Raw genomic sequence first — 25,142 nt, forward strand, 5'->3', positions numbered from 1 at the left:
CTCCTTTATATATGTGGGCAGGGGACACCCCAAAGGCACAACAGACAATCTCTTAGCCGTGTGTGGTGCCCTCCTCCACAGTTACACACCTCGGTCATATCGTCGTAGTGCTTAGGCGAAGCCCTGCACCGGTAACTTCATCATCACCGCCACCACGCCGTCGTGCTGACGAAACTCTCCCCCGGCCTCAACTGGATCAAGAGTACGAGGGACGTCCCCGAGCCGAACGTGTGCAGATCGCGGAGGTGCCGTACTTTCGGTACTAGGATCGGTCGGATCGTGAAGACGTACGGCTACATCAACCGCGTTGTGATAATGCTTCCGCTTATGGTCTACGAGGGTACATGGACAACACTCTTCCCCTCTCATTGCTATGCATCACCATGATAGATCTTGCGTGTGCGTAGGAATTTTTTTGAAATTACTGGGTCCCCAACATTGATCTCACTAATAATTGCTCCGTTCCCACCTCTGGATCTGGTGTTTATCTCCTGAACAACTTGCTTGCCATCTGATGCTATGATCATATGTTGTAGCTGGAGATCTTGTGCCAAAGTGAATGCCTCTCTACAGGCTATGGTCTCCAGAGTAGAGGGATCATCAACTCCATGTATAACCAATGACGAGCTTCCCAGGAAATTGCCTTGGCTGTCTCGACAAACAGCCGTTGCAGAGCCCCCTCTTCCTTTTAGAACTGCGGCATCAATGTGGATTTTCGCAAAACCAGCCGATGGTGCTTTAGGTCGTAGAGGATGGGTGGCCCGTGATCCACCCAAGTGCATATGTGTCGGTTGGTTCTCCCTGATCATGTTTAGCTCGCTGATGAAGCTGTGAATGAATGCATGTATGGACTAAGGACTCTGGAAGACTCCTTCGTGAATAGCTTTGCGGCGAGCCGACCAAAGCGCCCAAAGCATTACTGACAGCTACACATACTAATCATGGGACAACACTTCCATCAGATTGAATAGCCACGTCTTTGCGCTGGGCTCGGTGTTGGTTGACATTTTATGTAGTAGCTCATCATCGGCGAGAGCCCATGTGCACCTCGACATGGTGCAGTCCAAAAGTGAATGTCTCCATGAGTCCGACATTCCACAAAGACCGCACGACGATGTGGTTGACATGTGTCTATGGGCCCTCACATCTTCTGTCGGCAGTGAGTGCTTGGACACTCGTCAGAGGAACATTCTCACCTTCCCCGGTATGGCTGTTTTCCACAGAAACTTCCATGATTTTTGCTCAACATTAGAACTCGAAGAACCTGCCTCCTCATGCAACCATGCTTCTCACCTCCGCTTGGTTGCCACCAACATATTGTATGCTGTTTTGACTAAGAAGTTTCCATGGCGCTCAAAGTGCCAACTCCAGAAATCTGCCAAGTTCCGTGTGCATAAGGGAATAGATAATATGATCTCTGCGTCCATAGGCATAAAAACCTATTGTACGAGCTGCCAGTTCCATGTGTCCAACGTGGCATCTATGAGATCAGTCACCAACTCTGGAGGATTTGCAACACAACACCCATACGGTCTCAGCATTTCATCTCGGGGAATCCAATTATCATCCCATATGCGCGTAGTCTGATTGTTTCCTATACGCTTTATTATTCCCTGTTTCAGAATATCACGGCCCTCCACAATAGCTCTCCATACTTGGCTTGGATGTCCCCCTAAGTTTGCCTCCAATATATTGTTGTTGGGGTAATAGACACTTTTTAGGAGTCTGTCACTTAGCGAATCAGGGGTCTGAAGCAGGCGCCATACCTGCTTGGCTAACATGGCCAGATTGAATAACTCAAAATCTTTAAAGCCAAGACCACCCATGGATTTTGGTTGTGTCATTGATTCCCATGAGACCCAATGTGGTTTACGTTTATCTTCTTTGCTCCCCCACCAAAACTTCTGAATAAACATATTCAAATGTTGACAAAGACCTCGGGGTAGGTTAAAACAGGACATGGAGAAAACAGGTACTATCTAGGCCACTGATTTAACAAGCACCTCCTTTCCCGCAGTGGATAACGTCATCCCAATCCATCCTTGTACCTTGCTCCAAAGGCGATCTTTCAGGTATTTAAAAGCCCCATTCTTAGAGCTCCTAACATCTGAAGGCATACCAAGGTATTTCTCATTTAGAGTCTCATTGGGCACATTAAGCAAGCTCTTGATATCATGTCGAACACTATCTAGCACACCCTTGCTAAAGTAGATCGATGATTTTGCATAGTTCACGTGTTGCCCTGTCGCCTGACTATAGATGTCCAGCACATGGTTGACCTCAGTAGCACCCACACTGTCGAATATGGGAACCCACACTACAAGAAATATGTCAACTTGTGACTAGCACTATTGGTCACTGTTTTCAATTTGTGACCTTTTTGTGACAAAAAAACATAAGGTCAAAAGTTGGCAGTCGTAAACTGACTATAGCGACCTTTCTTCTGGAATGGTCGTAGACATTTATGACCAAAATACGTCTATTGTGGCGTTTTGGTCACTAGCAACCTCCCCAGGCCACGTAGGCATCCAGCGTGGCAATCTGATGTGGCACAAGATTCAACCCGGTCCAATTCGATTTTCTACATGGGCCTAGCCCAACAATTCGACCTTTTAAAAGTATTTTTTCTTGTGCTTTTATTAGCTACAAGGGTCTGACCCAGTAATTCGGCCCATGTATTTTTTTAGGCAAACCCTTTTAATATATGTATTTTATGTTAATTTCGGTTAGCTACATGGCCTGGCCTACAATTTGGCCTTTTTATTTTCTAGCGCACGACATTTTGAGGTCCATTTCTTTTTTATTTCCAGCTTTTTTTGTCTGCTCCAGTTTTCAGATGGGTCCGAATTGTCAGGTTTTTCATAGCTTATTAATAAGCAATATATATGTATATATCAAACATATAGAAGAGAGAAAGCATATGAAAATCTTCAAATAATAGCTAAAATAAGTTTATTACAATATGCTATACAGAACAAAACACCTGAAACTACATACACTCATTCACATCACAACAACCAGCTTCCATACACTCATTCACATCACAACAACCTGTTTCACCATTGAATCTTGCATACCCAGGAACTTCAAACTTCAATTAGATCCACACAATCATAAATATTGGGATCTACAAATAAACCGCTACTCTTGGATACCACAAAACATGCTCTTAAACATAGAAAGAAGTCATCAACGGAGTTCTACCAACAACACAAGCTCCATTCACCTACAAGAACAGAATGGAATATCAAGTACTTGGATCGTTCAAGCAGATTACAACCAACATATATATGTAGAAGTACATCAGGAAATATGATGGAGCAAATCAGACAACAGATACACTTATACAGCCCAATAAATGGGTGATGACGACAAGTAAAAAATATACTCCCAGGTTTGGACATAAATAGTATCAGATCAAGCAGAAGATAATAATCAAGCAGAAGATAATAAGGCAGTAAACATATTGTCACATCCTCTTTGACCCTCTTCAGATCAATTAATCTACATAGCTTCAATTTTCTTTGTGCTTTACAGCAAAGAGCAAAACTAAAGAGAGAAAAGCATAGTTGATGATGGATTGGTGAATTACCTCGATGGCGTACTTGATGGTAATATCCGTCCTTCTGGAGCTAGTAGTGTTTGTCCACAGACATAAGCATAGAAAAGAAAACATGATTTCAGCAAAACTAAAACTGTCAATGAAAGTTGAATAACAATGCAGCAGATTAGCTCTTAGCATGGAGGAACATCACCAAATTAAACAAGATGGCTGTTCAAGTTTCTATATGAGTATTCATGATTTCAGTTTGTCATCATCGTTTAAATAGCTTGGCAAATATTGACAGCAAACAAACAAAAAATTGAAGCCTATAGCTTTGTGAGCATGCAGTAGATTGTTCACATCCTAATGAAATACATGGCAAAGAAGCTTGAACTATACTAGCAACAGAAATCAGTCAGCAGTATCTTGAGAGTGACTGATGGTTGTTTCAACAAACAAACAGTTTCTTGACATCTTAACATGGACCAAAGAACCGTTGTTACTTCACAATGCAGATAAATAGATCGACTCTCGCAAGCAAGGACCTGACCTCTCCTTTAGGAAGAAGAGGTTTCAGTTTTCTTATCACAAATTTGATGGCTAATGTGGTGGTGTAGTAAGCAAACATTTTAGTTTAATTTAGCACACCATTGTTTAATTATTCTTTTCAGGATGCTTTCACCAATGACGTAGTGTGAATAATACGAGAAATAGAGAAATAACACTGAAATTTTGAGACTAAACAAATGCACTATGTACCAGATCGAACACTCTTAAATCAAAACCAAAAAATATACCATCTATTATTAATCTTACAGAAAAGCACTCAATCTTCACTTCCATCGCTCCTTCAGGTTGCAAATCTCTGTACACGCATTTCTAGAAATACAAAAGTACAAAATCCATCATCTCTGCTGTAATAAGCGAAAAACACTCAGCACCAATGAAATTGTTGCTTGCAAACCCAAAGAAGGGAAACAGAAGGGTTAATCATACAACTATATTAAGAAGTCAAGTAATAATTGAATGAGACATCAAGGCAGTAATGAAGCCTTGATGTTCCCTCGACAAGGTTTCGATATATACGGATATACCATATTATTTTGGTACAATTTCGTTAAATACCACATAAAAAAGAGCATATACTTGATAAATTGAGTAGGTGATAAATTTTCTTAACTATAAACTAACACCACCAACACTCATTCCAATTCTGTAGCACAAACAGTAAGGTATTTACCCAAACTGTACCACTATAGCTAGCGCAAACACTTGCATGCATTAATGTTCATTCTGTAGTAGCACACTAGCTTGCGGCACAGGGCCACCAAGCCTTTATATAGGAGCACTGTACAAGTACGCACATCACTTGCATGCACAAATCACTCCTATGTAGTAGACTAGTAGTAGCACACTTGCTCTTGGCAACTAACTTTAATATGTTCACTGTTGGTCTAATGCGTAGATGACTAGGGGAGATGCATGCATGCTGATGACCAAGTCACTATATATTGCAGACAAACACATCATCCCAGGATGATTGGGGCTGTATGATTTTTGTATGATAAGCATCAACAACAAATGGAAGTTAGTTTTTACCGGCTTCTTGTTTACTCCTAGTTGTGCCCACGTGATGACTTAAGCAACTCCTCCAAGGTTCCATAGCCACCTGTCAAATTAACTGAATGTCAAAACACTTGTTGAAGAACTGTATTTAGAAATTTCTTTCACTTATGGAAGAATTGTACGGGTACTTAGTAAAGCAATAAAAGCGTCAACAAACCAAGCCATTTCTCCGTTCCCATCCTGTATGCCAGAAACAACTCTATAGGAGCATGGATCAGGGATAGTAAGAAATTAAGCATCCAGCTGTAATATAACTTGACCTACATGATCACCTAATACCAATAGGAGCATGGATCAAGTTTGATCTAGTAAACAATAGTATAAACCTGACGGGTGGCAATAATGTACTACTAAACAGTAGTGCTCCCCCAGCCAGCTTGTTGCGGCTCGGCAGAGTGGGGACCCAACACTCCCCAACCCCACAAGACCCGGAGCAAGCAAACTAACAGTAGGGTGAAATTGATATCTATCAAGCCTCTACAGATTTGGTAAATAAAACAGACAAATTTAAGTTGCTGATGCAGTACAAGTCGAATAAAAATGTTGCAGATTGGTTTGTGGGAATTTAACACCAAACCAATTTCATTTTCAATTTTAGGAACGCACATACAAACTGAAGTAAACCAAATCCCCCAATAATGTGTGTCAAATGCTGTCCAAACTGAAACTCAACTGCAGGTATCCCTCTCCTATGTTACAACCAAACTACATGGCCGGATTGGATCAGATTGGACCAACTCAAATCAGAACAGCTGGCTAGCAAGGAAGGGAAGGGGTCGTCCTTCTCTTATCACAACCGTGGTTGTACCGCTGCAGCTTTTGATCTTCACTGCCACGTGTCGTTGTACGTGCTGAAGAAGTCGCGTACATCTCGCCAAGGAGGTCATGGAATGCGAGATGCACTGTAGACCATGAGAAGGAACACATCTTCCCTGCCTCGCTCGTCACATATCAGCTGCTGTAGGGTGACCCGCGCCATGGATGCCATGGGAGGAGTGCGGCCTGGTGGATCTGGGAGGAAGGGGGAGTATGTGAGGCGAGGTTGAACAATTTGAGGGAGACCGAAACCCTAGCCATGGGTTGGAGAGGGCTGGATGGGTGGGGGATTCCGCGGATCTGGCAGCTCCCAGTGCTGTAAGGTGAGAGCAGGTCGTGGGGTAGTAGGTCGCGGGTGCGGCCCCACGGAGCGAGACTCTCCTAGCCACGGCGGCGCGGCCCCTCGGCGCCGCGAAGGCGGCTGAGAAGGAGGGGAACACCGTCGAGGAGGCAGTGGCGAGGGCGGGGGAGCGCGAATGCCATGGTTGCGAGGAAGGGGTCGATGGCGGCTGCAGCGGTGTGCGCGCGGGGTTGGATTGAATTGGGCCAGGGTGAGGGGAGGGCGCGGTAGTGTGCGGCGGCGGCGGCGTGGGTCATCGACGGTGAGGGAGGGGCGTCGGCTGCAGGAGTGGACAGGAGGGGTGGGGGAGGGATCTGGATCTGGTTGGGGGAGGAGGGGTGGCGGAGGAGGGATTTGGATCGGGAAGAGGAGAGGCAGCTGTCACAGCACTAGCATTGGCCTTGCTTGTCATTGCATCATTATCTTGCATCATGTCTAAATTTTTCAGAAACTTGAAATGGGGACTAACCAAACCCAAGCACCAAATGAATTCGAATAGGCTCAAATAAAATCACTTCCAATAAATCCAAAGTGACTTCAGAAAAAGTCTATCATTTTTGAAACTGGTGAAAACCTCTGACAAAAATGGGTGCATATTTTTCCTAGGTCATTTCAGGTTATTGGATTAAATCATAAGTATTTGAATTGGAGCATTTAATGGCTATAAATATTTTAAATGCTTCAATAATTCTGAAAACATTTTAGGGCTGTTAGTAAACATTTTAAAAGTGCCCACAAATTTTCCCAGGAGTTTTAAAAATGGTTTAGTATTACTAGTACAAATACCCGTGCGTTGCACCGGGCAAAAAAAGGCACAACCAGCTTCATGCACCATTGTGCATCTTTTTTATATTTAGTTTTAATAAATGTCCATAATAAGGTTAACCGTGAAAAATCCTTATTTTTAATAAAAGTTAACATTTTCATAAAAATTGGAACACTTTTTAAGAATAGTTAACGTTTTTATGAAAATTTGAACATTTCTCTAAAAAAGAACATTTTTTACGGGATTTTTTTAATAGATGTTTTTTATGAAAAGAATATTTTGTTTTTGGTTGTACATTTCTAGATGGACTTTGTTTTAGTAAAAAATGGAACTTTTTTGGGAATTTTTAAGTTTTGTAGAAAATGCGAACATATTTTTTTTAAACAAAGATAGTGTGAACATATGTAAAACCGTGAACATTTTAAAGCTACTTTTATTGTGTTAAAAAATTACAGATATTTTTATAGCATCTTTATTAGGCAATTTTTACGTATGGTTGTTTAATTGGGAAGATTTTTTTTAACTATTTGGGCTTGGCCCAACAAAGCACTTGATGTTAACTTTTATTAAAATATGGACGCACGAACTCATCTTCCTTATCGTTATCCATTCTTAAGTCTCCCTTGGCAAAGTGCTCTGCGCCGCCGCCACGTCGTGTCTACCTCCTATGTCGAAATGGGCCTATCCCTTCCTCTCGTGGTGCGCTGTAATGGAGAGTTCCCCATGGGGCTGGGAGGGGGAGAGGCGGGGCAAGCAGTCTCTGTTTGGTGCCCCCTACCAGCTGCGGTCAGAGTTGATCAATTGTTTCGTCCAAGCAGCACGTTTTGCCGAATAATACGCCACCGCAATCATGGGAGTCCAGTTAACGATTTTAATTGAAACTTAAACCATTATTGAATACATGCACACAACACCCATAAGAAGATCTTTGGACGATAGTGAGATCGAGCCATCCATGCATAAGCCATCCATGCATATAATCAAACTGCAACAGACCGTTTGATTAGAATCGTGCAGTGATCAGCAGCATAAACTATCATCCATGGAGTAGTTTTAGAGCAAATAAACTGCAACTTTCTGGAATATAACAATAATAAAAGCACCACAGTAGCAACTAAAGGGTTTGATTTCAGTCAAGGAATATAGCATTACATCAATAGCAAAACATGGTGATATTTGTGGAAATAAAATAATAAGAGCACTGCAACTGCTAGTAAAAGCAATATTATCCAACATGATCATTTGAACCAGCACATAGGACCACCATCAACCACAACATACTGTTAAAGAGTACATGTCTAAATTTTATGAAAGCTAGAAACTGAAAGTCATTTACAGCCAACAATTTGTAATTGACCCTACTGGTCTACATCCAATGAATTATGAAACACCATTTCATTTCCTACATATCCTGTTTTTTCAACAGAAAAGCCTGTTTTGACAGAATGGAAGTTAGCACGACCAAGTAAATCAAACTTGAAAAAAGAATAAAGTTTCGAGATGAGCTTACATTATCAATTTGCACAAATGTATGTCATATCTTTTCTTACAGATTCGTATTGGAGAATAAAGTTGTCCTGGAATCAACAAAATGTTCATATTACTCTACAAAGACCATCATTTTTTGTTAATATGAAACCTTATGAATCGTATTTCATTAAATATGTACGTCTCCCAGCCGCGCGTCACCACCTCTCTTCCGTCCATTTGAGAAGCTTCGCCATTCACCACGACGCCGCTGAGTCGTCGCCATCTATTTCTTTGCAAAGTTCGATAGATAGATTAGATAGATAGATAGTGCACTAAAAGAGAACAAATTCATAAGAAAAGTAATGTATACACCTGATATCCCAACTCCCAAGAATCAAACTGTGGTAAAACAAAACTAATACATACCATGGCTATCCAACAGCACATAGTAGTGACAAATCTGAACCGGGTCCCCTTCCCTTAGGATATGATATACCTTCAGGCCGATTAACTCTAGGTGTTCTATGAATTCTGAAAGTCTGAATCAACTCATGTGCAACTTTTGACGATGGTGCAAATGGAGAGGCATCACAAGATTGGATCCTTATCCTGCTATATAACTGTAGTACAGTTAAAGCAAATAAGCTAAGGAATTGGACAGCAGGATGAAGGTGCACCACACCATCCAATTCTGAAAAGGTGGCGGCTAATGGTCTTCCTTGTTGAATCCATAAGGACTATGCTTTTCTATCCTTGAACTAAGCTGAAACTCGAGCTCTAAAATCTGAACGAAAAAACTTGATTTCTTGGAAGGAGGGTCACTGCTCCAAATCGTGTTGCCTCGCCCGTACATCACCGAAGCTGGGGCACACATTGGAGCAGTGGCATTTGCGACGCCCAGCAGCGGGGTCACATCTCATCCCCATCAGCTCAAATCAAAACAGAACCCAAATTAGCCCAAACAGTTAGAAGACTTATTTAAACCGCACATGGTGCACTCAGACATAAGAGAAGACCCAAGCAGAGCGATCAAGCCATGCAATTCTAGTTATTAAAATACTAATTAGTTATTGTATCTAGACGGACAGTCTTATGTAAAACGTTTAGATTTACGTAGTAGTTTGCAAGGAGCATATACATACTATTTTTCAAATGGGGTGTATACAAGTATACAACTGATACTACTTTAACTGAAAACATCAGAGAGCATGTTTTAATTCATTCATGATCTCTGCATTTTATTTAGAAACAAGCATGCACCAAGATACTCACATAGAGAGCAGAATCCTCTCTTTCACAGTACTATTGTTTCATCTAGCTCTAACATATCCTCTCTTTCTCCCTTTTAATAAGTAGTATAGTTGATGCTATACAGACTTAAGAAGTAAGTAGTTGATGACAGATACAAATCGATGACACTGTAGTATGTACCTCAGGTCAGACGAAGTTTTGGCGGATAGTAGAGTATGTGCAGACAGATTTCCGGCGAAGTCGGCGGTGTACAGCCACGGCGCTGTCGGAAACTTGAGGCGTGAAGATGAGCCAAATAACTGCAGATTATTCCAGAGAGTTAGAACACGAAAAACTATTTGACCTTGCAATAGAATAGAAAGGGTTCGGCGATGTGCACATCTCTCTCTGCTCTCTCTGCTCTCTCTCTCTCTCTCTACCTCACCTCTTTTTTCACCACAAGTTACAAAACCAAATAACTGAATTTGTTGGCCCTGTACATCATTTAAAGATTAAAAGAAACTCAAATCCAAGATCAGTTGTCGTTCATGACCTCTGCATTTTATACAGAAACAAGAATGCACCAAGATACTCACATAGAAAGCAGAATCCTCTGTTTCACAGGGCTATTGTTTCATCTATCTCTAACATATCATCTATTTCTCCCTTTTGATAAGTAGTATAGTTGACGACATACATACTTAAGAAGTAAGTAGTTGATGACAGATACAAATTGATGACACTGTAGTATGTACCTCAGGTCAGACAAAGTTTCGGCGGACAGTAGAGTATGTGCAGAAGGATTTCCGGCGAAGTCGACGGTGTACAGCCACGGCGTTGTTGGAAACTTGAGGCGCGACGATGAACCAAATAACTGCAGACTATCCCAAAGAGTTAGAACACGAAAAACTATTTGACCTTGCAATAGAATGGAAAGGGTTCGGTGATGTGCACGGTCAAACGCATGAAAGCATCGAATTTGTTTACATGTAACATCAGCAGTATATACACGTAGTCGCCTCCAAAATTGACCATATGAGCTTTCAAATGAAAGGACAAAAATGAAAAAGGAACATATAAGAAATGTGAGTTATATAGTATTTTATTACCAACATGGCATCACTCAAAGATAATACTTGTCAAAGAACAGCTTGATCAGGCATAAAGACCTAGACATGTGAAAGAGAAGGGAATCAACACATAAAATTTAACCTGAATCTACCTCAACCATGAGCAAGTACGAGCACTGCTCCTTGCCTTGAGTAAGTGCTTGCTCTGGCTTAGTTTGCCCCAGCACAACAGAGATCAATTCCCTGGATGGCATATATTTAATATACGTTCTCCTCCTAGTACTAAAAATAGGACTACATGGCTTCCTAGCGAGTTAAAGCTAACAGAGATCAGAGAGCAAACTAATTTCACCAATTTATCACTGTAATCTCTATTGAATGCAACACTTTGCCACATCTTGTATTATCTATATGGCATTGCTAAAGTGATTCTAATCTGAAAAAAGAATAAAAAAATCCAACTTTGCCATGTTAAACAGCATCCATAGTATTGCATGATGTAGTGACCCAAAATTAGTAGCACTATAATTGGATGGTTCAAACTCATGTGCCAGATGTCCTAAAAGTTCAGACTTGTATTCACAAAATAAGGAAATTCAACAATATATCTTCAAATGTAACTATGGATGGATTGAACAACCAAATTGCTACCTGATAGAGCAAAATTCCATATGCTTTCTGTTTTTTAAACCGAGTTCGAGGTGGATTCCATATTCTAACTGCACTTTATGGGAATGGATCTACAATCATATTAAGAGATTCCCTTCATCTTGAGCTGGTGCTTCAGCTGTTGGAACACTTAAGCTCAGATCTTCAGTATGATTTTCTTTAAGTGTAGGATCGAACAAAACCTACATGATAGATTGCTTACATTTATTAATAATCAATCAAGCAATTTTCTTGCATGGATAACACTATGTCATGAAATGTATTGCTGCTATATTTTCGTTCAGTTTTTGTAATAAGATAAAGTACTTAAATGATCTGCCAAGGAATAAACCAAATCAACAGCGACTCTATGGTCTAATTATCAGCTCTACACAATTAATAATACAAATAGAACTCTGGTACTAATTCTACAGAAAAGATACACCAAATACATTATCAGTCAGGTTCAGTACCAAGACCATTTTAGACATCTAAACATATTTATAGTATAGCGATATAGCTGCAGGTGTAAAGCGTGAAAATTCTCGATGGTACAAACTGTAAGCTGACAAATTGTCGATGCAATGTAGGTGCCAAATAAGTGTTGGCGTCATACCACAGTGCACTGACACAAAGCATAAAAGGAGAATAACATATTAACATTTCATTGTTGTACCAAAGAACAGACCATAGCTTCACAGCTAAGATTAATGCAGTAGTAGCACTACAATGACTTGTCAATAGTGACCTCGCACACACTGGCATTTTTACTGTAACTATTTTATGAGCTTGCAAATAAAAGCACAAAAATGAGAAGGGAACAAAAATGAAAATAGTACATATATACACTATTTATGTTTTGAAGGATACCAGTTCACAAATAAAAAATATATCTGTTCATGGACTATTTGGCGCAGTAGCAGAATTTTGTTTAAAAAATGGACTTGTGCTAATGGGAGAGATAGAGAGCAGATGGGGATTGCTTGCCCTATCTTGGTGCAGCAGAGGCATCATCCGAGGTGAGGAGGTGCTGCTGGCTAGGGTTCCTTCCTGCCCTTGACGGCAGCGAGCGTGGTGGATGGGGAAATCCCATGGCATGCTCCATCTGCATCTGCAACAGAGGATATGAAGAGAAGGTGAGATGTAGGGGTGGAGGATCCCGGCCAAGAAAGGGGAAGGAGGGATGAACCTGGGGCCGCCGGAGACGGGCCGGCGAAGCACTGCCCGAAACCCTAGCCACGGGGTGTGGTTGCGAGCGGGCAGTAGAGGCCGGGAGCGGAGAATCTGGACGGAGGGGAGGGAGGCGCGGAGCTTGGGGGGCTCGGGGGCGTGCTGTGCGGCGCTGGAGCTCGCCGAAAGCGGCCGGCGTGGGCGGCGGCGGCGGTGGCGACTTCATGGGCGAGAGGGAGAGGAGGTGAGCCCGTGCGTGTGTGGTTGTGTTTTTTTTCTTTACAAATCTGCTCAGACCGCGCGTTGAATACTCTGAACGCCAGGGTGTTTTGTGCAAAAACGAAACATTTTCTCAGATATCCACTTAAGATAGGACTGCGGGTTGAATTCTCACAAACAAAGGGGCTTTTCTGCAAAATCGCTGACAACGTACGACGAGAAGCAATAAGAGCTTTATTAGTACTAGGAAAATTACCCGTGCGTTGCAACAGGAAAACAAATAGCACACGCCCTAAGCATGGCTCCAGATCCGCCCCTCCCCCAACTACAAACCGCTTAATGTTCGTCATGTCCTCTCTCTCTCTATCCCTGTGTATGTAACCTCAATGTAAGTTACTACAATAATATTTTTATTACTACGAACAAAAATATCCCATCGTTCACATAGCTTCAGTTCACGATCAATTTATTTAAATGCCATAGGTTTGAGGGCTTGTTGAGCATCATTGTCATACTCTTGGGCGAAGGCTTTGCATTGTGTACACTCAATTCAGTTAAAGAAGGCCCTTCATTTGTGGAATATCTAGGTTTTTTTATGCTAATACTTCTATCCATATGACCATCTGGCCATGCAAATTTAACAAATCAATTTTCAATATAGCATATTGCAGGAATCTAAACAAATATAGAGGCATATATTTGATTGTGACAAATAAACTTATAAAATAAAGTCTTTAAGGATAAACATTTTTCAACTTCCAATGTTTTTGTAATTATCAAGCATGTCTCAAAGAGCGACATAGCTTGGAAAACCATGCTAAGGATTGTCTTATTTTGGTTTATAACCTAGGTCGACATCAGTGGTAATTGAACAATATATGGACATTGGGAGTGCAATGCTTGACGATGAGTGAAAACATATGTGTGACGATGAGTGTATCTTCCATCCTATGCAAGGCCATAGTTAGTAAGTAGCATATTGCAAGTTTTAGATACATGGTTAGAAAATATTCTAAAGCGAGAAAAACAAAATTGACCCTGGAGAGAGAAAACAGTGACTCTGCCTTAGGTTTCAAACCCCCTGATATCAGTGGAATTCGTGTTTCATAGTAAAAATAACCTAGTGTAATTCCTATATGAAAAAGAAAGGAAACACGGTATCAAGACAATCAAATATATTAAGGTATCATACCATAAGTCTTTGTTGCCATTCTTCTTCTTCACGTAATTGAGGGAACTACACAGCGCATCATGTACTTCATAGCACGCTTTACATTCAAAGTCATTACTAACCGAGCAATGTCCTACAAAAACATTGGAAGTAGAACCACCAGCACCCAACAAAGGAAATTTGTTCGTGGCGGACGATTGGACAAAATAGATGCCACAGGCTACCGATCTACACAAATGGGCATTACCAAGTAAGTTCATGTTCAGGCCCTTCCCTGTGTGACATTTGACATTCAAAATCATGATCAATTCAGTTCCTCTATTAAACCAGGATCATGAGTGACACTGGATTCTACCCAATATCCCTAAGCATCAGAACAAAGAGTGAAGCATTTAGAGCTTTCAACAATTGCCACGGATGTGTGTGTGGCAACGGGAGATTTTTTTGACATGTATTCAAATTTAAGCAAATATGTACAAGCTTTAGTAGTAGACAAACAACCAGATTGGACATCCATAACTTTCGTTGTAATTATCAAGTGGTGCAAACAATCGATGCAAAATTAATTCCATCAATAATATGATGAACAATTGAACACATAATTTGGAAAAAGAAGAAGATAGGCACATGTCAAGTAACTAATTCAGGTTAAACATGGTATTTGACGAATTCTAGCATGATTTAAGTTTGCATGTCGAGTGTCTCTTAGCGGGAAATTCTTGGATTTTTATATGTTGGTACCTATAATTGTACGGGGGCCTTCGTGACATTTCCAATCCTGAAGACATCTCAGTTTAGGGATAATGATGACATCTTCCGGTCTTGACCTGTCTGCAAATAATCCTTAACAACTACTCCCTCCGTCCGGAAATACTTGTCATCAGAATGGATGAAAATAGATGTATCTAGAACTAAAATACATCTAGATACATCTATTTCAATGACAAGTATTTCCGGTCGGAGGGAGTATAATTTAGTTTCAGTACATACCCATAAGCTTTTCAGCATGCAGACAACAATGGTACGGTTACCTAGTAAAACTCAACCAGATCACCTTGTGTGCATGCTGAATTTCTACTATACGGCTAGCTTGGTTGAGACAAAACAATGCAACTGATCTATATTCATTAATTAAAACAAAAAATACCAGGTGAAGGTATCCTAATTAAAGAAACAAAAGTAAGTCCCCGTAAAAGAAATAAGAAAGAACCATCTCTAGGAAGGAGAGATTAGACCTATACCAAGGCATTCGTTAGCTAAACCAAAAGAAAATTTATCTCGGGAGCTTGCTTCGAATTGCTTACCTTTCCTGCTCAAATTTCCCTTTTACTTAAGAGCAAATTGATGTCTTGCACTTAAGGGTAACATGATTGAGAACAACAACACTGAAACTATCTTGTGATTTTCTAATAGAGAAGTACACAATTAATATGACATATACTTATAATTTATTTATAGGAAAGGCCGCAAAGGACATACATAGAGGTCTGGTCACAGAAGCATCACCCATGAGTAGTCTTTACGCTCAGACGTTTAGAGGAACACTTGTTGCACACACTGCAATCTCACAATAGGAGAGAAAAAAATGTTACATATCGGAGTGGAGTTAGGGAGAGATGTTACTGCTATATACCTGGAGATGGTATGCGCATTCTCTCAAGCTGAGATGGCTCTCGCATCCTCGAAAGCGATGGTGCCTACGTGCGCTCACGTACTCGCTGGCTATGGCAGCTCCCATGTCCTCCGAAGCGGCAACAATCCTCGTGAGCTTGTGTCCTCGCTGGCTGCGGCGGTGCCACTGCGAATCCTGGCATGCAGCAGCATCGCGGAAGAAGGATGGTACTGAAAACATTAGTGCAGAAAGCAAATCCAAGAAAAATCTGAAGGCTAATGTAGTGGAAAAAATATACGCTAGTTCTCAAGATATTAAGAATCACAATTTTTTACATAATTCTTTATATGAATCTTTATCCTCAAACTTGTTCTTATACATCTCTAGATGCACACCATTTATTAAAAATAGTGTTCATATAGCAGGTGAATTCACCAATCAAGTAGCCACCCATAAACTGATATATCCACAAATCTAATTCCATCCAGCAAACAAACACCAACTAAAGTCCATCAATTCTAGATAATTCTGACATGCTTTCCCAGTACAAAGCTCCTGCCATGATTATAGCGTCAGAAAAATTCAGTGCAGGACATATGTCATTTGGCAGGAACACAACATCAGGAATCGCACAAAAGCTTGAACTCACAAAATCATCTTTCAGACCAAAATTCAGAAAACACACCATATGCCCAATAGCAAGTTGAACCACACTAATACGGAAATATAAATACTTCAATTAACCCCCAGGGGAAGGGAATGGGGAGGGAGAAGGGGTGGAGTAAGTCCTGTTGTGACGGCGCTCGAACTTCCAATCGAGGATAACATCGTCAAGATGGAGCTGACGGCGGACACGGCGAGCGCCGGCGCCATCACTCCCATCACGGCGGATGGAGATGCAGCGTCTACTCCTCCACCCCTCCTCTTCCCCATGCAGCTACAACTGAGGCAATGCCGCCGTCTGCCTTCTGGAGTTCCCCGCCTTCGATCTCGAGCACGCCATCCAGGACGGCGTTGGTATCAACCGCCAACCTCAATCTGGATCCGGTTGTGGCTAATGTACAGACTAATTCCCACACAAAACATTCATTAAGTTAGCATTGTCTCTTTTTGGTCTATAGTTCAGGGACAAGCACAATTGCTAGCAAGCCCCAAATTGGCGCAACCAGCAAGCAGTTGCTGGGTAGCCACCCATTTCCTCCCACCAGCTCTTCTACACGCAACAAATATTCTCCCAATTGATCAACAAATCCCCAAACCGAGCAAGCATACACGAAATTAAGGAAACAAGCAATTGAAGGAAGCTGACCTTGTTGTCGGGGTGGGCGAGGAGGTGCCCCACGGCTCCAGCAGCAAGCACGGCATGCGCGCCATCGTCTACGCCGCAAGCAAAGTACTCCGCCACGGCCGCTCATGGACGAGCATGGCTGGTGACGCGCCGTGACGACCACTAACACGGCACCCAGGTGGAGGTAGAGGAGCTTCTTGGTCTGGTTCCCGAAGGTCTGGTTCTTGATCTCGCGGAGCGCGACCACCCGCTCGTGCTGCCCCTCCCCGCATCCTCCTCCTGCTGGTCCGCCGACGCCACCGGGGCCCCCGGCCGCCAACCTGGCAGCGAGCTCCTCCGAACGCGTCCCCATGCAGAAAGGCGCAGAGGAAGACTCCGAAGGCGCGGACGCTCGCCGGCACCGGCCGGCGGCCCGCGGCCGGCGCGGCACCGGATCGACCGCCGCTCCTGGCGGCTGAGGCGAGGGAGAGAGAGGAGATCCCGATGGGTTTCTTTTTTTCTCACTTTAAGGACCGCGGATTTAATACCATATACTGTAGGGATTTATTTGCAAAATTCCCGATCGAAACGTTTTCTCACTTACAAAAGGACTGCGGGTTGAATACTGAAAAATACGGGGACTTTTTTGCAAACCTGCCGCGACGTACGACCAGAAGCAATCGGTGGTTTATTAGTAGGGAGAGACTAGTACTAGTATAGTAAGTATAGTATAGTACTAGTACTAGTACTAGTACAAATGCCCGTGCGTTGCACCAGGCGAGAAAAGATACACAACCTGCTTCATGTGCTAAAAATCATATATCCCTCACAATATTATTGAGAAATTAATAAAGCGTGTGGTTAGCCTAAAAAAATCTGCTTCATGTGCCATTGTGCATCATTTTTTATATCCAATTTTAATAAATGTCGATAATAAGGTTAAACGTGGAAATTTTCTTATTTTTAATAAAAGTTAACATTTACATAAAAATTGAAACAATTTTTTAAGAATAGTTAATGTTTTTAGTAAATTGGAACATTTCTCTAAAAACAAAATTTTTAATAGATGTTTCTTAAAGAATGTTTTGTCTTTTTGAAATTTATATTTTATTTGTAATTGTTTTTTGCACTATTTAGGCTTGGACCGAACATAACAACTTGCCTACACAAACATGCACGCTCTCAGTTCCCTCAAAAAACACGCACGCTCTCAGAAAAAGAAGATACTCTCATTGCGAGATGAACTGCACACACGGTCTCTCTTCGCGTTCCCCATCTCATTATCCCTTGTAAACATGAACCATAACATAATTTGCATGTTTGAAAAGTCGCCCGGGATTCAGATATGTTGGCTAAAGCAAATGCATAAACAAATTCTGGTGTTGTTGCTCCATGCAGTCCCCTTGTGCTGCATTGCTGAAGAAACTTGACTGGGATTCAGTCATCTAGTCTAATAGCAAATACGTAACTCAATGCCTCACTATGAAATGGATAAACCTTATGGCTCTCTTAAACAAAAACAATGATAATTCTTGTGGGATCTTCTGTCACATAAAGTGTGAAAATTGCAAGAGCATGACAAATAATCGTACATGAAAGATAAATTGAGCACTGAGACATCGAAGTAAATCAGAGATAGTCATGATCCACCCACCCAGTCGCTCTGTTGGCTTCATGTATTTGCTCACCTCTCAACAAAGCGACCACTATAACATTTTACTTCCCCAAGTAGTGTTCCTCTATGTCGTCGCATGGTTTCATTCGAGTTTTTTTCCGCTATTATTCACCAATGAACATAGAAAGGGGTCACCAAAGGTATCTTTAGATATAACTTATCCAGGGCCATCATTTATGGTATAAGCATCCAAAGGTATATTCAGATATAACTTATATACAACAAATAGAGCCAACCAAAAGGTGTCTTCAGATATAAAGCCATTTAAAAATTGTCACCCTAGAAAAATATTGCATGCTCGAGAGATCTGTATGCATGTTTCCATCTCTATTTACAATTTACGACCATGTGAGCATGGTCTATGTTACAGTAAAAGAAAGCGAAGAGAACTGAATCGAAACAGATGACCTTTGTACAGGAAGGACAACTAACCATGAATAGATTAGCTTTAAGTCACATGATGAGGAAAAGGTAGATTTACCATTGGGAAAAAATAGTTCTTATTAGCACTAATACTCACATCAGGCATAAAAGATAAGGAATGCCAGAACATGGCATTAGTAAGAAAATAAAATTGCATAGAACAAAAGCACCACAATTTGAGTCGAAACCTGACATGGATAATAGACGATTACTTTTGCTTGAAAAAAATACATCAAAGCTTCCATTGGTCACTGAAACTTCTCCTGGCAGAATATATGGTTCAGCAGAAAGCTACACTACCGGCAAGTATGCAAGCTCATCCATGTTATCTGTTTTGCATCTTCTCTGAAATTAAGGACATTACTGGCATAATTGGTCCATCAATCACCCGCTGCTAAGTGAAAAATAATTAATCAACTGAAGTGGGAGCACACACTATATATTAGATAGCATATCGAACAATACCAAATGTACCAAAACTCAATGAGAAAAAACTCAGGGCAAAACTTATCGATGAGATTCTTATCAATCATCATCATCTTACAAATAACAACTCAGGATGACATATAATTATAAGCAGGTAGAACATTGCTCTTCTACAACAAAAGATCACGACAAGTTTATTGATCCAACTATTCAATAGTAGATAATGGTACAGTTGTGGGTAATGGAACAGACACATTCTATTTGTTACCCTGATTTATTAATTTAAAGGCAATTGAGAAGGAAATTTAAGATAAACATGGCCATTCTGTGTAAGCAAAATAACACAAACAGGATACAGAGATTACAACAATGTGAGTACACAATCTGACTTCATCTACCAAGACTAACAGTGGCAAGAAATAGGATACAGAGTTGCAGATTTGTTCGTAACAAAGAAAAAAAAGAATTTTCCGAATCACTAATTTTATGCACCAAGTATCATTCAAATAGGAATATGCAGCACTAAGATTGAAGAATAGTGAACCTGACCGAAGGTTGGATGGTCCGTAGTTTGGTTGAGGATAGAGATACCAAGGAATTGATGATCCCACTCTCTCTGTTTTAGTCATCAAGGGTGCCCAACAATGTTTTTTTGTATGGCTACTGCATAACGGAAGACTGAACACATGTCAAAATTTACACAAGACCATACTTGATTCAGACATCTGTCCCATGTGTCTCTAAGCCACAAAAACTTGCTCTCATCTATTACTTCAGTGTCCTGCAGCAAAAGTTGTTTGGTGTGCTACTGGAATACTCCAAACTGCCAGGAAATCATCGATTGGAAGCGTTTCATGACTATGCTCATCCTTTGGAATATTTGGGATCATTGAAACCACATGAAGAGACAGGCACAGATACCTCAGTACCTGTATTTGGTGGAGTAATCCATGGGAGCAATCACCAGACGACAGCCTTACGAGCTCCTCTATAGACAGTCTCCACGATGTCAACAAACTCTTCCTTGTCTTTCATTGCCCAGTTGATCTTGTTGTTGTTTCTTGTCCCAAGATCAATCATGATGTGCTTGTTGCGGAAGAAGAACATCACCGTTGACGGGTCGTACAGCTCGTACATGGAGTTGAAGTCAGGAACCTTGGTGATGTCAACATGGTAGATCAGGACAAAGTTCTTGATGGTCTCAGCCACCCCTGACAGCACCTCATCCGTATAAACATGAACAAGTAGATAGTCAGAAACTCATAATGAAGTCAACATTCAACAACATATAACCATGCTAGATTGACGTAGAACAAAAGCTTGCTAAAAAGTTAAACTGCAAGTCTGCATTCAATAATATAAAACCGCTAAGAAATTGGATTCCTTGCACAAAGTAATAAAACAATTGGCCGTTAATAAAAGAAGAAAACCGCTCATAGCTTTACTTCCTATAATGGCAAAGTAGATGCCACCCATGCCACACACACACAACCGGCGGCGGGAGCAGAACACGGATGATTAAGTGAACGCGGATAGTACATGATACTGGAACATTTTCATCAAGAAATAGAAAAAATATACCTATAGTTTAAGAACATTTGCTTGTTCATTCACGGGAGGAGCTTAATTTTGATATCATTGGCAATTATTCCACACATGGCCATGAAAAAACAGAGTCAAAGCACTTACTGAAAAGGTCCCATTGGCATGCCGAAGTTGCCTTTTTACTCGATCAATTCTGAAAAGATCAATGCCAAGACTGATTAGAAGCTGGGCACCTTGTGTGTAAGGGGAAAATACATGATTTACTGCAAAGCCTGTGTAGAAAAGGCATGCATCAAGATACTACACTATTTACTGCCAATTCTGAACTTACAGTTCAACCACTTTAGTGATGAAAATAGTCTGAACAAAATAACATTTAACTAAAAAGCAACGGACAGAGCATGCATCTGGATACTATAGAAAAGAAAGAAACCAAGTCCTCATGTTTGAATTTTATGTCCAAGGCAATGATAAATAACAATAATAATGTATTGATTTTTCACAGAGGAAACATGTTTGTCTCCACATGAACTGGTTTGCTAAGACACAGAGGATAGAATAAATAGTGATTTTAGGGCCCCATTTTTCACCCTTTGCTTCCCATTTAATTGGGACTCATGTGACCTTATCTTACCAATAGCGTCAGTCCTTAGTTCGAGCTAGCTGCAACACGTAATAGGTCTCTGCTCAAATATTCAGATCCTTAAATGTTTTATCTTTAGTTGTAGTCGCATCATACCACAAAATGCATTTTGTGAGAAAAATTGGAGGAGTAGGAAGGAATCGGTGGGCAGCAGGAGAAAACCTGTTCACGCTAATGTATTTCAGAATTTTTTTGAGATTACTACCTCTACCTTGCTGCATCTTCCTCTAAATTCATCCCTTTAGATGTAACTACTATATCTGGTTCTTGCCCATCCTGCAAAAATTGAGAGGAAATCAGAGAGATGAGGTTCTCCAAGGCCTGCCGGTGGAAGGTGGCGCTGCAGGTTGAGCGGGGTGGCGCTCCGGTGGCGACGACGGCGGGGCCCGGTCGGATCCGGGCGGATCTGGCCGGGACGGATCCATTTCCGGCGGATTTGGCGTGGAGGCGGCCGGATCCGGCGAGAATGAGGGCCGGCGGCGCCATGGAGGTCCCTGTCCAGCAAGAAAGAGGGAGAGAGGTGAGAGGAGATCGAGAAGAAGGAGGAGAAGGGAGAGGGGAGAGGCGGCGGAGCGACCGGAGGCCCGGGGGGGAAGGTCACTGGCGGTGGGGCCTTGCGGAGGTGCAGGGTCGCCGGCGAGGCGGCTTGCGACTGCGAGGGGAGCGAGGGCAGGAGGGAGCGGCGGAGTGGTCTGGTGGATTAGAGGTTTTTTTCTTCAAAAACGAAGCGTTTTCCCAGATCCAATTACAAAGGGACTGCGGGTTAATTACTGATAAACTGAGGGACTTTTTTGCAAAAAGGGCAGCAACGTACGATGATCGGTGATTTATTAGTAGGTAAAGATAAAGATATATAGGGAAAGATTACTAAATCTACCCTAATAATAAAGCAAATAGTGTTTCTGGTCGTCCGTCCAAATAATTGCCCCTGAATTAGCTATAAATTACCCGCTATGCCACCCGTAAGTTAAGAAAACGATTCGGTTTTTATTTTCAAAGGCGCCGCCGTGCTCAGTGGTTTTATAATTGCGATGCCCTACTTATGCCACAGACATCCTACCATCGTAGTGGCTAAAGGCTGTTGATTCTATACAGCAGACCAGGGTTCGAATCCTGGTAGTACGCTTTTTTGCCTCCTTTTTTCTTAGGCACCTCCTCCACACACCTTACGCCTTCATGGGCCGGCCTACCGGCTGTGACGCTTCTGTTTTTTTTCATTTTGTTTTTTCTTTTCTTTTCTCATTTCTGTTTTAGTTTTTCCTTCTTTAAATTTATTTGACAATTCCAAAATATAAAAAAAATTCAGTTATAATTTTTCAAAGAAATTATAAAATATGAGTGAATTCAAAAAAACTTCAGGAAATAATAAAATTTTCGCTATTTCAAAAAATATTGGTGATTTTACGAAACAGTTCGCAAATTATGAAAAATCACAATCTGGATAAACATGTCAGGAAGTACAATCAGTTCATGATTTTGAAAAAAATGATTGTGTATTCAAAACATATTTGTGAATCTGGAAAAAATGTCCATGAATTTTCGTAGAAAATATTCAAAAATTATATGTCTTTTGTGAAATTCAAAATTCAGCCCCCAATTTAAAAAAGTCATCAATTCAAAAAATGTTAGCTAAGTCAAAAAATATTCATGAATTCAAAAACTATTCATGCATTTCAATAAATGTTTCTCTTAACAAAACAAATGTTCGTGATTGTATAAAGATGTCCTAATTTCAAAAAGATGTTTGTCGATTCAAAAAACTGTTCGCCGATTCAGAAGTATTTTATGTCTAGGATTTGATAGGTTTTTGGAAAGTCTATATGTCTAGGCATTGAGAGTAGTTCGTGGTCGATCAGATTTGTTTTTAAACATTTAAATATTCTCTTGCACGAGACAATGACAAGTGTTTCGTGCAGTGACAAGCTCATTACCTAGGGATTTACCACGTCGAATGCATTACGATCACGTGAACATTGTGTCCATCATCAACGAGAGTGAGAAGAAAGATATGTGGCAACATGGTGAGCCACCGTGTTAAAATAGAGAACACTCATATGTCTGGATATTAAGTCATACTTATTTGGCTAGCATGTATTTTTTGTGTCTCCCGTTACAACGCACGCCCCCCTAGGGGGGATTGACTACCGACATCATTAAAAATCTCTGGTCTATTTCTTTTTTGTCATAAATTTGATGTCCCGTGTTCTTTGCTCTCTTGCATCATTTATTCTTAATTATCAATCTGTAAAATTGATGACATATTGGTGCAATTTGCCTGAACTCGAATTATTTTATTTTGGGTCTATAATTTTTCTCATTTTTTGTTGTTCATCCGTTGCAACGCACGGGCACTTTTGCTAGTAAAAATAAAGCAAATAGTGTTTCTGGTCGTACGTCGTCGCCGTTTTTGCAGAAATGTCCTTGTGTTTTCTGTGAATTGAACCCGCAGTCCCTTTTCAAGTGAATATCATGTTTTTGCACAAATCCCCTGTCATTCCGTATATTCATCCCGCAGTACTCCTTCCCCTCCATATTTTGCACCTTATCCGCACCCCGCGCGGCGGCGGACGAGAAGCTGAGGGGCGGCGCCGCACTCTCCGACTTCTGCCTCCACCCCATCTACGCGTCATCCTCCGTCCGCGCGGGCGCAGGCGGCTACCGTGCCCCGGAGATGGTGGACACGCGGCGGCCCATGCTGAAGGCGGACGACTACTCCTTGGGCGTGCTCCTGCTGGAGCTCCTCACCCGCAAGTACCCGACGGACGCGTCCTTGCAGCAGCGTGACAGCGACACGCTGGACCTGCCGCGGTTGGTGCAGTCGGTGGTGTGCGAGGAGTGGACGTCCGATCTGTTTGTATTGGAGCTGGTGCCGATATAGAACAACAATGGAGATACAGAGCAAGCACACTACACCACAACAGCCTCACATAGGATACAGAGCAAGCACACGGCCATGATGCGCATTGTCGCTTGGGCCTCGAATCAGGAGGCATCGTGGCCTAATAATCCGGTAAAATTAATAGTCCCATATCGTTTTCTTATACACAATCCCACCAGTTCAAATATGTTTGTGAGCTGAAGAGAACAGGCGGCCTTGAAGGAGATGGTCAAAGAAGAAATCTGGCCTAATTTATAACAGGATAACCTGCAAGGGAGAGCGTCGAGAGGAGACTTGCCAATCTCCACCGGACGACGAGGAGGTCAAGCCCACGAGGCTCGAAGAGAGGAAGGGAGATGACGAAAGCGCGGCCGAGGCCAGTGCAGGGAGATGCTCCTGCTCGACTGTCCGCCAACACCAAGTGAAGACCAAGTCCGGGGAGGCTGCAAGGGGAGCACTGGAATTCGACTGCCCTTTCACTATTATTATTATTTCGAGTAATAGCGGAAGGAGTGCCAAAGCCCATTTTAGTAGAAAGCTGCTGCCCTTTTATAGTAATGCGGAGTGACATAATCAATCGAATTCGACTGGTTGGTTCCCCTT

At 41.7% G+C, this 25,142-nt stretch overlaps 1 protein-coding gene, 1 long non-coding RNA gene and 1 pseudogene across 30 annotated transcripts; all 3 read right to left on the minus strand.

Annotated features, from left to right (window-relative positions):
* Positions 1–2,912: 2,912 nt before the first annotated feature.
* Positions 2,913–6,665, minus strand: LOC123039727 (uncharacterized). 2 transcript variants are annotated; one of them, XR_006417964.1, is made up of 3 exons: positions 5,144–6,659; positions 3,593–4,423; positions 2,913–3,226 (listed from the first exon to the last, which is right to left on the minus strand). It is a non-coding gene; the product is annotated as an uncharacterized lncRNA (long non-coding RNA). The 2 variants fall into 2 exon arrangements; XR_006417963.1 differs by having other exon boundaries at positions 3,593–6,665.
* Positions 6,666–8,202: 1,537 nt separating this feature from the next.
* On the minus strand, positions 8,203–17,496 carry LOC123039738 (uncharacterized). 28 transcript variants are annotated; one of them, XR_006417989.1, is made up of 8 exons: positions 16,992–17,496; positions 15,704–16,895; positions 14,092–15,627; positions 10,548–11,713; positions 9,994–10,112; positions 8,785–8,845; positions 8,603–8,669; positions 8,203–8,524 (listed from the first exon to the last, which is right to left on the minus strand). XR_006417989.1 is itself a non-coding variant. In XM_044462771.1 (3 exons), exons 1-3 carry the CDS (start codon positions 17,320–17,322, stop codon positions 15,604–15,606), a joined length of 564 nt encoding a protein of 187 aa, XP_044318706.1. In that variant the 5' UTR covers positions 17,323–17,495; the 3' UTR covers positions 13,598–15,603. The 28 variants fall into 28 exon arrangements, 1 of the variants encoding a protein (XP_044318706.1); XR_006417984.1 differs by having other exon boundaries at positions 8,762–8,845; XR_006417978.1 differs by having other exon boundaries at positions 8,785–8,851.
* Positions 17,497–19,777: 2,281 nt separating this feature from the next.
* Positions 19,778–22,359, minus strand: LOC123039831 (thioredoxin-like protein YLS8; annotated as a pseudogene).
* Positions 22,360–25,142: the final 2,783 nt, after the last annotated feature.

The sequence above is a fragment of the Triticum aestivum genome, chromosome 1A, assembly GCF_018294505.1.
Source record: "Triticum aestivum cultivar Chinese Spring chromosome 1A, IWGSC CS RefSeq v2.1, whole genome shotgun sequence".
In the NCBI taxonomy this organism is placed as follows: domain Eukaryota; kingdom Viridiplantae; phylum Streptophyta; class Magnoliopsida; order Poales; family Poaceae; genus Triticum; species Triticum aestivum.

Coding starts and splice junctions, on each gene's coding strand:
- LOC123039738 (XM_044462771.1), bottom strand. CDS start 17,322: ATGGGGACGCGTTCGGAGGAGCTCGCTGCCAGGTTGGCGGCCGGGGGC. Junction 15,913..16,991: donor TCGCCCACCCCGACAACAAG/GTCAGCTTCCTT, acceptor TAATGTTTTCAG/TACCATCCTTCTTCCGCGAT. Junction 15,628..15,703: donor AATGCGCATACCATCTCCAG/GTATATAGCAGT, acceptor GTGAGATTGCAG/TGTGTGCAACAAGTGTTCCT.